Source organism: Homarus americanus, unplaced genomic scaffold (assembly GCF_018991925.1).
Source record: "Homarus americanus isolate GMGI-L3 unplaced genomic scaffold, GMGI_Hamer_2.0 scaffold59578, whole genome shotgun sequence".
Taxonomy (NCBI): Eukaryota; Metazoa; Arthropoda; class Malacostraca; order Decapoda; family Nephropidae; genus Homarus; species Homarus americanus.
The window spans coordinates 3,757,520-3,772,164 of NW_024712913.1; the positions used below are offsets into that span (position 1 = coordinate 3,757,520).

Below are 14,645 nucleotides of genomic sequence, written 5' to 3' on the forward strand. Positions count from 1 at the left end.
ATTGACAACAGCCGCTACAGCCTCTCTCTCTCTCTCTCTCTCTCTCTCTCTCTCGGTGCTTCCACCTGGATGACTCAGACTCTTGTATAATTCTACTCAGTATATATCTCCGTGTTTTTAATTATGTACAAATATTTGTAGGACTTAAATTTGCTTTTTCAACACATATATCCGAGTTTTTCAGCTTGATGGGGAAATAATGTGAAAACCCCCTCTCATGTGTTACTAAGCTTGCGTGCAGGTTGATCATTGGCTAGTATTAATGCATTAACTTGCTGATTAGTCGAAAGAGCCACAGAAGACGTGTTGGCTATACCTTATATACACGACTTTTCTCTATTATTTGTATATACACATATATGTATATTATACAATATATGCTTCCCACTAAATACACACAGTCTTCACCACATGGGAAACAGAAGATTAGATAAAATAAAACACTTCAGATTATTTTGTGTGTTCTTTATTCTAGACGCAGGTGTTCCTTATATACACTCTTTGTGAGACACACTTGGCCTTGCTGAGACAAATGAGTATCAGTTCTAAGAGAAACAGATACACTGAGTCACATACAGTAGGAACACAGATGGAGGCAGTCAGTGTTAGGGAGTCCACCACATTACTAAGGGGCGGGCACCTCGCACACGAACCAAAGTCCATATCCACAATTGTAGTCGTGCCACAGTCCATTAATCAATTTTATATATACACAATTCTCTGCGGTGCCTCCGTTGGGTTGACGCGAAGCGAAGTTGAAGAAAGAGAGATCCTCACCTGAGTGGGAGGAAAGTTATTGCTGTTTTGTGGTGATGGTGAAGTTGGTGATATTGGTGGTAATGATGTTGATAATGGTGATGATGATGATAATGGTGGTGATGATGATGGCGGGAACGACGACGATAATGATAAAGACGGTGCTATTGACGATGACTAAGATATCAATGTTATTTACTTGTTATTCAAGTTAGCCTCACCTGTGTCAGTGTTCTCCCAGGTGTTCTCCACGGTAGCGTCACTGACCATGATCCAGACTGATGCAGAGCTGTAAAGTCTTCTCACGGCGTCTATCTCATCCTTGTTCTGCATGAGTGAGACAAGTGACAAAAGGTGTACTACTTATCACCTGCCTAATTATCGCATCTGTAACTTTACTGAACCTAACCTAACCCTAAAATTATCCAACCTTACTTAACCTAACCAACTCCTAACCTGACTTGGGCTCACGTTACATAACCTCAGCAACCAATATCCTGATGTAACCTAACTGTCACATGATTTATTTGTGGAATGTCTGGACTATCCCACCTGTTGTCAGCTATGATCTAACAGTTTCGTATCACACTAGCTGCCACCTTTAATCTGGACTGGTGAGATGTCATCTACTAGATCATCTTGTACTAGCTGGTGTTCCCCTCAACTGGTACTTTGTAACTGTTACTTCGTCTTTGTTTATTAATAATTAATGTTCACACAATGTCTAACTTAATTTGGTTATCAATAACGAACTGACCGATAATAGCAACTGCCCCTTCTACGAGAGAATAAAAAAAGTGAGTTATGAAGCTCCTTTAACACGTCTGCTGAGTGTGAGATACATGGGTTAAGTCCACTGAGGGCTGGTCACCTGGTGATGATGACCTGTGCATATCAGAGGTGTGTGGAGGACATGGGTATGTCACCCAACACGTGAAAAGGTGTTGATAAGATATGTTTAGTTGATGATTAAGTAGGTAATTCGGGGAGTGTAATTTATACATGTACTATATGTAAATAGCCCATATCTGTATAAGGAGTACTGTCCTCAGTTAACCATCACGTGACTTGCTCGCCTGACCAAATTTTTAATGAAAATCATTGATCACCTACAACCCTAACCTAACCTAACCAGTCACTCATGTATGACTCGTAAACAAATGCCAGATGTCAAGGAACCTTTGGCTTTAGTGGTATTTGTTCACTTGTAACTGTAGTTCAATATTTAAGACAAACTTTGACATCTCATAAGGGTTTTATTAGACGACCAAAAACTAGAGAAAAAGGAAGACTTGTCAAAAACATAATATAATAAACTTTGTCCAAAGTTATAACTTTATGATAAATTTAGTATCACATTAATATTAGCCCCCCCCCCCCCATCAGCTTATTTCACCTTAAGGTTAACCACCCTAAGATAATCTTACCTATTACCACAGGTAGTGGTAAGGTTGTTGTATAATGTAAAAACTGCCGTAGTAACGGATAATGGATATCAATTCACTAGAGTCGGTGCAGCGAAGAATGACAAAAATGATTCCGGGACCTAGAAACCTTCCATATGAGGATAAGTTAAAGAAACTTAACCTGCATTCCCTAGAAAGACGAAGAGTGCGGGGAGATATGATAGAAGTATTTAAGTGGGTGAAAGGAATCAATAAAGGGGATATAGATAAAGTTCTTATAATATCCGAGCAGGATAGGACTCGGAGCAACGGATTTAAGTTGGATAAGTTTAGGTTTAGGAGGGAGATAGGAAGGAACTGGTTCACAAATAGGGTGGTGGACGAGTGGAACAAGCTTAGCAACTTTGTAGAAAGTGCGGGAACTCTGGTAAGTTTCAAAGGGAGGCTGGATAGATTCATGAATGATAGAGAGTGGTAGTAACTCTCGACAGGAGCTGCCATGCACCGTATGCACAGGCCAACCGGCCTATTGCAGACTCCTTATTTTCTTATGTTCTTATGTAACGATAATTAAACACCACAGGTGTTGAAGTACAAAAACACAACAATAACGACACACGTATATCGTTGTGGCATATATAAGTTGTAATTTATAAGTGAAATGTATTTTGTAATGATTATCACCACTTGTTGGCTTACTAGCCGGTCGACTGATCGATGTGTTTTCTGTTACGACCTTCATTGTCGTGTTATTGTTTTAATCCCGGTCGAGTGGCCAGACCCCAGATATAAAGAGTTAATTATTACTGTTCGTTGTTGTTAAGTATTATTAAAATAGAGCCATATAGGAAGAAGGTCAATATTACCTGCAAAATATCACAAATCTTGTACAAATTTAACGATTTATAAAAACGATGAAGAAGTAGAGAGACAGAGAGAAATACAAGGCCAGATATACAGGCGAAAGAGAGAGAGAGAGAGAGTACAGTAATAGGAAGAACAACAAAACTGTTAACTTGACGCAACATTATTAGTCTTGAATTTATTGAAAAAGGAACAAGAGAGAGTTAACATAATATTAACAGAGATGCAATTAACTTTGTACACTTTAACAGGGAAAATAGAAATGATAGTTACATACCCTAGGCAGAGCAAGCGAGGCGCCCATGTTGGCACAGTTCAGCCTGGCCTTGTGGTGGGAGAGGTGACTGGTGACGAGGCGATAGGCTTTCCTGCCAATACGCTGAAAGCCTTCCCCGTAGTCTGTGAAGCAGGAAGACGCCAATATATATATATATATATATATATATATATATACATAAAACCCAATACTCTGTTTGCCTTATTCTCGAACATTAACGCACTGTTTTCTAGGCCATAGGTCCGGGCTTACAAGTACCCCAGGTCTCTTTCACAAGTCGACTTCTCTAGGTTGATGTTGTTAAGGCTGTATACATAACTCTATCAGTGTGAGAAATATATCATGTTCAATAGTCGAATGTAACAGTTGCAATTTATCTTTAAGGAATGAAAAGGTCATTCACTGGTACTTTAGTGAGAAATGAATTTCAGCAAAACTTATCAATTCACATGGTTCATTGTGTGCACAAAAACTTGGGTATTTCATGTAGATCCACAATAGAAATGTGGACAAGATAAATCTCTATAAGACCACACAGGAAAAGGGAAACACTGAAGCACCTTATCTTTCGTGTTTTTTCAAGACATACACAGACAAAATAAACACACGCTAACCTGTCCAGTACATGGTGTAGCCGGGGGCAGAGACTAGGTTTGTGAGGACGGTGGTCTTGACAGTGTTGGACAGGAGACACTGTCGGTCAACGGCACTGTAACAGCAGCCCTGACACGTCCAAGCAGCTGTACACGCTGCAGCACACATCAGCTGTTAAGTCATAAACACAACACAGTTTTAGTTAACAAAGTGGACAGCTGATGAGGTCACAAATATAATATTGTTGTATAATATAATAGTTTGAATAAAATTAATGAGACAAAACAAATGGTCAGAGTTTAAGAGAAACCATGAATGAAAAAGAGAGAACATGAATAATATAAACGTGTGGCAATGAATATAATAATAGAAAAACTCAAGTTGTGGTAAAGAGTTTTAGTCCATCTCTCCCTCTCTCTGTGAGTGACTTACCTTGTCACTGACAGTGAGCGTCTTGGTCACGTATCCCGAAGTTGGACAAGAGTCATTTTTGACACGACCTAACAACAAGGCTCCTGCAGGATTCCAGAGACTCCGTATCAGCAAGATGACGAAGAAGGAAGTCATCCTGTCTGCAGAGAAAGTGATCATGACGACCACAAGAACACTCTTTGGGGCTCTTGGGAGACTGCTGCTGCTGGCAGGTGTCCAGACGCTTTTGGTGCGAGGGACAGACTGACACCCTTACAACAAGAAGTTGGTAGCTCAGATTCCGATACTCAGAATCAATACGAAGTGTCTTCAAGAGAAGCATATCGTGATAACTAGTTCGTGTTTCTTGTGGCATGAATCATTAAGTTCATTATTTACTAACACTGGTGCCTCCTCATGTCAGTAAAGAATTTTTGCCGTCTAATATCTCCTTTACAAAGCATATTTTTCCAAGACATCTGTAATTTTTATTTTTTTGCCATATGATTTTTTCTCCAAAATACAATAAGTATGTATAAAATATTTTGGAGATCTGAAGCCTTCCTGTTTATTCTAGTCTTTCTTAAGTGGATGTGTATTGGGTGATGACCTGACTTAGGGCCGTGGTGTGTGTTGAGTGATGACCTGACTGAGGGCCGTGGTGTGTGTTGAGTGATGACCTGACTGAGGGCCGTGTGGCGTGTTAGTGTGATGACCTTACTGAGAGCCGTGGTGTGTGTTGAGTGATGACCTGACTGAGGGCCGTGGAGTGTGTGGGAAAGGGCAGTGGTGGGGTGAGGCATGATAGGGCTGTGGTAGGGTGAGGCAGGATAGGAGAGTCTGGGGTGAGGCAGGATAGGACTATGGTGGGGTGACGCACGATAGGACTGTGGTGGGATTAGGCAGGAATGGGATCTGGTGGGGTGACGCACGATTGGGCTGTGGTGGGGTGAGATAGGATAGGACTGTGGTGGGATTAGGGAGGATAGGGCAGTGGTGGGGTGACGCACGATAGGACTATGGTGGCATTAGGCAGGATATGATTACACCGTCTGTAAGACTATCACGGTGTTTATCTTTCTTACATGGATAACGAATTGATTTCATAATGACACACACACACACACACACACACACACACGTACTGTACACTTACAAGCAATACCAAACTACTTCCTAACTCTCTTATTCATAATAGCTTTTGTTATGTCAGGTTCTCCGTCCCTTGTTAAGCTACAGTTTATTCCCCAACTTGAGGTGAATTTCTGCTGAATTACAAAACAATGAGCGTATTATGTCGAGGTAAAGCTCTTAGATGATACTAAAGTCCGCTCATACAGTGTCTTCCGTTCATTACAAAACACTTTTATATTCTGGCCAAAAATACGATTGTAAAAATTGTCAAGTGGTAATGGAGGAAGGTGAGGTTAATGTGACTTGGTAGACATATAATTCATCATTTTGTTTCCATCATTTCACCAGCCCGGAAGAACCAAATAATAGACCTGACTGGTATAGCACAGACCTAAATAATAGACCTGACTGGTATATCACAAACCTAAACAATAGACTTGACTGGTATAGCACAGACCTAAACAATAGACCCGACTTGTATATCACAGACCTAAACACTAGACCTGATTGGTATATCACAGACTAAACATAGAGGTGGTTAAAGCGGAACCTTGTGTCACTCTCCAGTCAATGTCAGTTTTCCTTTTTTTTGCCATTTCTCAGAACAATTTTCTCTGCATTTTTTAATTGTTTCTGTTTCTTTTTCTCCTCTTTAGTTCTTATTCTCACATTTCTCAAATTTTTTTTCCTTCGATCATATAATAAAGTCATTGGAATTAATCTTCACGTTGTCTCGTGTTGTTGAAAGAGTGACATACATATTTTAGTTAAAGAAAAAAGTCATTTTGACACTTATAAAATGTGCTCTCTTGATCGCTTACGCCTCCCATACACACACACACACACACACACACACATTGACCACCACACTATCCACACCATATATACATTACAGTGATACATACGTAAGTGCTACAGTGTTCACCATCTCCTTCTACACCTTAACCTTGCAGCTATTTCTCCTCAAGTTAGTCTCACTTAATGGTCCATCGTTAAGTGAGTTACAGTCGAATAAGAAGAACGAAATGAAAGTTATGATGCCATTCGAATTTCCTCGGAGGATTTGCTGACTAACTCACTCAGACAGCGACTGCTTATCACATCCTCGACACCCCCCCCCCCGTCTCTCTCTCTCTCTGCTGATTCAATCTAATGTTCTGGGTCTTATTGATAAGATGTATGAAACACAATATGCCTTGCCATGCATAGCACTTGTTCCTATCACCACACTAACACTCTCTTCACCTCACCACACGAATACTTGTTTCACTTCACCACACTCACATTGCGTCACCTCACCACACTATAATTTGCTCTACCTCACCAAACTAATACTTTCTTCACCACACTAATACTTGCTACACCTCGCCACACTACCACTTGCTTCACCTCACCAACCTACCACTTGCTTCACCACACCACACTAAGACTTGCTACACCTCACCACACTACCACTTGCTTCACCACACCACACTAAGACTTACTACACCTCACCACACTACCACTTGCTTCACTACACCACCCTAATAGTTGCTACACTTAACCACACTACCACTTTCTTCACCTCACCACACTAATACTTGCTACACCTCACCACCACTTGCTTCACTACACCACACTAATACTTGCTACACTTCACCACACTAATACTTAAGAACATAAGAACATAAGAATGGAGGAAACTGCAGCGGGCCTATTGGCCCATACTGGGAAGTCCCGTTTACACCCACCCCCTATTGCTCATATGAGCATCCAACCTATGTTTGAAGCAATTCAGCGTATTCGAGTTAATGATGATATTTGGTAACTTGTTCCATTCATCCACTGCTCTGTTTCCAAACCAGTGTTTACCTATTTCACGCCCAAATCTAAATTTGTCGAATTTAAAACCATTGTTACGAGTTCGCTCCTGGTTGGATAATTTGAGTACCTTTGTAATGTCCCCTTTGTTTAGCCCTGCCTTCCACTTATACACCTCTATCAGGTCACCCCTCGCTCTACGTCTCTCAAGGGAATGCAAATTAAGATGCTTTAACCTGTCTCTATACTCAAGGTTCCTAATGCCCGGGATTAGTCTTGTCATTCTCCTCTGAATTCTTTCCAAGGATTCTATATCCATTCTGTAATACGGTGACCAGAACTGAACTGCGTAATCCAGGTGTGGTCTCACAAGAGCAAGATACAGTTGCTTCACCTCACCACACTAGCACTTACGGCACCACACCACTGTAACCAGTCTTGGCCACACAGTCTCTCACAATACCCCAAGAAGACCGTCCATCACATCAGACCGAAGTCCCTAAGGAATTCCCACTTCCTTCTCACCTCACCATATTTTTCTCTCCTCTTCCTCACTCCTGCTACTTTCCCTCACAATATCCTCCTTCCCTGTGTTATTTGTGTTGTTTCTCACACGTAGGGAGGATTAACTTTGCACAGTTTGGTCCGTCCCTTTCAGCTTAGGGAAGTTTTTGGCACAGATGAAACTTGAACGGATGGATTCTTCAGGAGGGCGTGTCTTCCCGCTGACAACATTAATCGTTTGGATTTTATCAGTGTTGTTATATCGCTTTAGATCATATATGTTTCTTTCTATATCGTGTGTGGTTAATATATTCATTGCTAATAGGACATTTATATTTTTACCGAGTTGGTGATTATAACGTCAGTAGTGAAAACAATACTGTACTTGTTATCTTAAGATCATGTAAATCCTTTATTACAAACCTTTAACGTCAATATTTTTGTTGATTATTTTCCCTCACAAAAAATAATGATAGTATTTGTAGGTGAAGAGTGACGTAGTATCTCAAGTATCACGTTACTGTACTGGGTGTAACGGTTTCCTTGTCTTACGGCCTCACTCTGGGCGACAAGTGATATTCCCAAAAATAGAACAAAAACTGTGTTAATCCCAAACTACTTAAGGATTCCTCGAGCTTAAACAAATCTGAATTTCTTAGTCTTTACTCTCTGCTCGAGCAAGCAAGAATATACATGTGTTTAATATTTGCTTACACTGTGGGGTATAAGAACATAAGAACATAAGAAAATAAGGAGTCTGCAATAGGCCGGTTGGCCTGCACATGGCAGCTCCTGTCGAGAGTTACTACCACTCTCTATCATCCATGAATCTATCTAGCCTCCTTTTGAAACTTTCCAGAGTTCCCGCACTTACTACAAAGTTGGTAAGCTTGTTCCACTCGTCCACCACCCTATTTGTGAACCAGTTTCTTCCTATCTCCCTCCTAAACCTAAACTTATCCAACTTGAATCCGTTGCTCCGAGTCCTATCCTGCTCGGATATTATAAGAACTTTATCTATTTCCCCTTTATTGATTCCTTTCACCCACTTAAATACTTCTATCATGTCTCCCCGCACTCTTCGTCTTTCTAGGGAATGCAAGTTAAGTTTCATTAACCTATCCTGATATGGAAGGTTTCTAAGTCCCGGAATCATTTTTGTCATTCTTCGCTGCACCGACTCTAGTGAATTTATATCCATTCTATAAAAGGGGCACCAGAACTGAACCGCATAATCGAGGTGCGGCCTGACTAGCGCAAAATATAGTTGCAATAAGACCTCTGCACTCTTGTTACTTACACTCTAGATATAAAACCCAATACTCTGTTTGCCTTATTTCGAACATTAACGCACTGTTTTCTAGGCCGTAGGTCCGGGCTTACAAGTACCCCTAGGTCTCTTTCACAAGGTGACTTCTCTAGGTTGATGTTGTTAAGGCTGTATACATTATAAGCATTTGTTCTTCCAAAATTAAGTACTCTGCATTTGCTGGTGTTGAATTTCATTTGCCATTTTTCAGACCACCCCTGCAGTTTATGTATTCTGCTCGGGCACATTGGTGTATACATAATCATCGAAGCGTTTTATGCAGCTGCCCCCGACACGTAGATGTGAGATGAGTTTATTAATGTATATTGTTTAAAAATGTCATGGGTTGCTAAAGATTTCGTACATTAGTCAAAGAAAGTCTCGGGGTTAGGTTAGGTACTGTACGGAACAGTGGTGGAAGACTGGGTTAAAAAAGCTCACATCACGCCGGCTAAAATAACATTTTAATTAACTGCCTTTACTAGCAGATATAATTTCTATCATCTACAGTACATATCATATTTTTTGCAAGTTGTTACTATTTATTCTCACAAAAGATTTATTTAAGTCAGGTTTGTAGGGAAAATACGGTTTATACTAGATTAAACAGTTTTAACAGATGCAACACTGAAAGAATAAAACAGAACTAAACCCACAGCTTATAGGAAGTACGGTTTAGTTGCTCCTTCATTCTCATAAGTGAAGGATTTGAGTGATTTGGTTCCCTTGTCTTATTAGCTATACAAGAGCACGATGAATTAATAAGACAAATTTATTGAACAAGAATAAAGAATCTCATAGTTAAAAAAAAATTATATATAAATTAATAAATGATTACTGTCTGTGGTAGAAATGAAATACACACTAACACCATGTTTGTTTGTCAGTCTTTGTGAGTCTTGCCACTAAATAATTTCTTCCTAAGGTTCTACTACAGTTTATTACGTATTAGGAACGCATTGTGAGATTTGGTGTAGTAATTCGTGTTTACTTGCGGTTTTGTTCCCGGTACATAGCACTGACCTCACATAACACTGACCTCACATAGCACTGACCTCACATCGCACTAACCTCACATAGCACTGACCTCACTTAGCACTGACGTCACATAGAACTGACCTCACATAGCATTGACCTCATGTAGCACTGACCTCACATAACACTGACCTCACATAGCACTGACCTCACACTGTACTGTCTTTCCCACACAGTATTGACCATTACATAGTACTGATATTCTCAGGTCGAAACACATGGTAGTGTGTTAAGTGCCAGCTAAATGAGCACAACAAGACAGTATCCAGGGTGACCTTCGATCTTTGCTAAATAATGCATGGTCAGGCCGGCTCATCACCCTCACCTGGCGTGACCCCTCACTATCACCACCCTCACCTGTCGGCTGTCATCACTCTCACCTGTTACCCCCTCTCCCTTCGCTCCTCACGACCCTCATCAGGATAATACTAATAATAAAGAAATTATTCAATAAAGTCTTCATGCAGGTTTGCAATTGGATAAGTATGTTTCTAAACTATGCAGCTGTACAGTTCACCATATGTACAGACAATGTAGGCGTACGGTGCAGGTAGGCAGTGGGAGTACAATACTGTATATAGTTTCCTGTCTACCGAAACAATGCAGGTAAACAACAACTTGACCAAGAATAGCTGACAAAATTGCCAACTGATTATTTCCAGGAGGGCCCTTTGCTTAGGCTTACGCTTGGTCTTTTAATCAGTAATAGTATGTCTACAGGAGTATTAGTAAAAAATTACTTGAAAATCAACAAGCATTACATTGCTCTTGGTCTATCCGAAGCGGCGAATCAGTACCACCTTGACGAATCACTACCACAGTATTACATTCTATGGTTTAATAATAGGGGAACCCATTTTCTGCTCTTGCTGTAGCTTCATCTATTATGTTTTTCATTGTTTTAGTTTTTAATTGCTTAATACCATAACTTGTTTTGATGTTTTCTGGTAACTTGTGCCAGTCTGATATAGCAGTAAAGCAGAAATTGTTTTTCCTCTGATCGCGGACACCAGGCTAAAATAAAATTATGTTCACTCCCTCTCGTACCCTGCCGGTATATATATTGGGTTCATGCAAAGGAGTATTAGTTACATAACTAGCGACTTTATTCTAAAACTATATCTTGCCCTTGTGAGACCTCACTTGGATTACGCGGTTTAGGTCTGATCAGCTTACTACAGAATGGATGTAGGGTCCCTCGAAAGAATTCAGAGAATAAATAGGCTAATCCCGGGCATTAGGAACCTTGAACATAGAGCCAGGTTGAAGCATCTTAATCTGCACTCCCTCGAAAGACATAGTGAGGGGCGATATGATCGAGTTGTATAAATGGAAATCAGGGTTCCAACCAGGAACGAACTCGTTGCAATTGTTTTAAATTAGACAAATTTGGATTTAGGTGCGAGGTAGGTAAACATTTGATTGGAAATAGAGTAGTGGATGAGTGGAACAGGTTACCAAACATCAGCATTAACTCGAATGCGATGGATAGCTTCAAATATAGGTTGGATGAATTTTTGAGCGATAAGGTTGGGTGTAAACGGGACAGCCCAGTATGGGCCAATAGGCCTGCTGCAGTTTCCTCCATTCGTATGTTCTTATGTTCATTAAAAACCCTGTAAGCGTGATTCAGGTTCAGTTGCTTCTCTCTAAACATCACGTTTAACATCTTCATTGATTGGAGAACTTCGTGACAAATATGGTCTCTTGCATTCATGTCTAGAATGAACCTCGCCGACTTATTTTGAATAATTGGGAGCTTGGATTTTAGCTTCTGTGTTGGGCAGAGTACCTTGACAAGCTGGAAGAGTCGAAGTGACATTATATGAGCGCCAAGCAATACGAAGCAATTCGTTTTCTCTTGCTAAGATATGATTTAAACCAGTCAACAGGCCCAATGCTAAGAGCAAGATTGACATTAATTCATCACTGATGAAGAGTTATTGGGAGGTTTCTCCATATTAGCACCAAAACCACATACGTAAATATAATGAAGGATTCACTTCAGTTGTAGTAAGATTTCCACATACTGGCGATTGAATCATATAAGTACATAATTGAATGTATATAGGAAAATTTGTCTCGCCACTTGATTTCACTAGTCACTAAGATCAGCGATTCACAGTAGTTAAGGAGCTCTTTAGTTACCTATTTTCCACACTGGTATAACGAAAGCTGAATAAGACCCGAAGACGAAATCAGTAAGTACTGAGAGACAGACAGCCAGATATTGAGTTGGGAGGACCACGAAGTGAATGTCTCTCCTTGACTTGACTTAAATGCTAGTGACAGGGGGGAAGGAGGTTCAGGGGAAGGATAAAGGGAGGATTGAAGTGAATTTTAGAAGGAGAGAAAGGTGCCGTGGCTAAACAACGCTTGCGTTATTTTGAGTTTTAAGTTGGAGGCAGCAGCAGCTCGCCGACGCGGCGAGAAGGTGGCAGGACCCAGAGTCAGGTGAGAGTCAGGTCAAGCGTCAGGTGCGTGTTGGGTTAAGAACATAAGAACATAAGAATGGAGGAAACTGCAGCGGGCCTATTGACCTATACTGGGCAGTCCCGTTTTTACCCAATCCCTATTGCTCATATAAGCTTTCAACCTATGTTTGAAGCTATTCAGCGTATTCGAGTTAATGATGATATTTGGTAATTTGTTCCACTCATCCACTACTCTGTTTCCAAACCAGTGTTTACCAATTTCACACCGAAATCTAAATTTGTCTAATTTAAAACCATTGTTACGAGTTCGCTCCTGGTTGGATAGTTTGAGTACCTTTGTAATGTCCCCTTTGTTTAACCCTGATTTCCATTTATACACCTCTATCATGTCGCCCCTCACTCTACGTCCCTCGAGGGAGTGCAAATTAAGATGCTTTAACCTGTCTCTGAATTCTCCTCTGGATTCTTTCCAATGATTCTACATCCATTCTCTAATACGGTGACCAGAACTGAACTGCGTAATCCAGGTGAGGTCTCACAAGCGCTATATATAATTTTAAGATGACCTCACTAGTCTTGTAACTAACACTCCTTTGTATGAACCCAAGTACTTTATTATCCTTATTACGAGCAAAAGCACATTGTTTACTTGGCTTAAGATTCCTACTTATCATTACTCCTAAATCTCTCTCGCAGTCGGATTCCACAATGGCATCGCTGTTCATCTGGTAATTGGTTTCCCTGTTTACATATCCTATACTGAGTACTTTACATGTGTCCACATTGAATTTCATCTGCCATTTTTCCGACCATTCGAGAAATTTGTTTAGATCTTCCTGTAGTTTTGCAGAGTCCTCGTCAGATTTAACTACACGTCCTATATTAGTGTCATCAGCAAATTTACTTATGTTGCTGTCTATGCCGATATCTTTGTCGTTTATGTATATAATAAATAATAATGGTCCAAGTACTGAGCCTTGGGGAACTCCACTAGTGACGTTGCTCCCATGCGATTTAGTGCCGTTTATGCTCACTCGCTGTTTCCTGTCCCGTAACCACGCCCTAATCCATTTGAGGATATTACCTTTGATGCCATGCGCTTCTACCTTTTTAACTAGTCTTTCGTGGGGGACGCTGTCGAAGGCTTTGCTAAAGTCGAGATATACCACATCATAATTGTGCCCCTCGTCCACCGATTCGAAAACTGAAGAAAAGAATGTTAATAGATTAGTTAGACATGAACTCCCGCTTGTGAAGCCATGTTGGGAATCATTGATCAACTTGTGTTTCTCCAGGTGGTTTCGAATAGAGTTTGAAATAATTGATTTTAGTAATTTGCCTACTATTGATGTTAGACTGATTGGGTGGTAGTTAGAGGATAGCGATCTAACCCCCTTCTTGAAAATCGGTATTACATTCGCTATCCTCCAGGATTTTGGTACTACACCTGTTTTTAAAGACATGTTAAACAACTTTGCTAAGGGCATACTAAACTCTTCTTTACATTCCTTTAATACTCTGGCAAATATCTCGTCGGGACCAGGTGACTTATTAGGCTTTAGTTTGTCTATTTGCTTACTAACATCGTTACTAGTCGCTACTATCTCGCTTAATTTGTTTTCTTCACTATCTCTGAATAGAGTCGATGCCTCGGGTATCATGTTTAAATTTTCGGTGGTGAAAACTTCTGAAAAATATTTATTCAAATTATTGTTCATTTCTCCATCGTTATTAGTGAGCTCACCTGTATCTGACCGTATTGGTCCAGTCTTTTCTCGTGTTTTAGTTTGATACATTTGGTAGAATCCTTTGGGGTTTGTTTTCGCCTCCCTTTGCTATCCTTACCTCATTATTCGTCTTGGCTTTCCTTATCTCGGTTTTAACCCTACTCGCCAATATCTTATAGTAATCCTGGAGGTAAATTTCGCCACGCTTTATCCTTCTACCTATAGCCTTCCTTTGGCCAATGATGTTCTTTAAGTAATTATTTATCCATTTAGGGTCATTGTTGTCTGATCTGAGTTTTTTGTATGGCATGTTCTGCCTTTGTGCATTAAGTAACTCATTATTTAAATTGTCGTGGAACTCGGCAATCTCAGATCTCGTTATCAGGTTGGAGT

The 14,645-nt window shown here is 40.3% G+C and overlaps 1 protein-coding gene across 1 annotated transcript; it reads right to left on the bottom strand.

The window, feature by feature from the left end:
• Positions 1 to 450: 450 nt before the first annotated feature.
• Positions 451 to 5,084, bottom strand: LOC121864969 (C-type lectin domain family 3 member A-like). Its single transcript, XM_042364204.1, has 5 exons — positions 4,330 to 5,084; positions 3,918 to 4,068; positions 3,304 to 3,425; positions 978 to 1,083; positions 451 to 777 (listed from the first exon to the last, which is right to left on the bottom strand). Exons 1-5 carry the CDS (start codon positions 4,486 to 4,488, stop codon positions 626 to 628), a joined length of 690 nt encoding a protein of 229 aa, XP_042220138.1. The 5' UTR covers positions 4,489 to 5,084; the 3' UTR covers positions 451 to 625.
• Between the last annotated feature and the right edge of the window lie 9,561 nt (positions 5,085 to 14,645).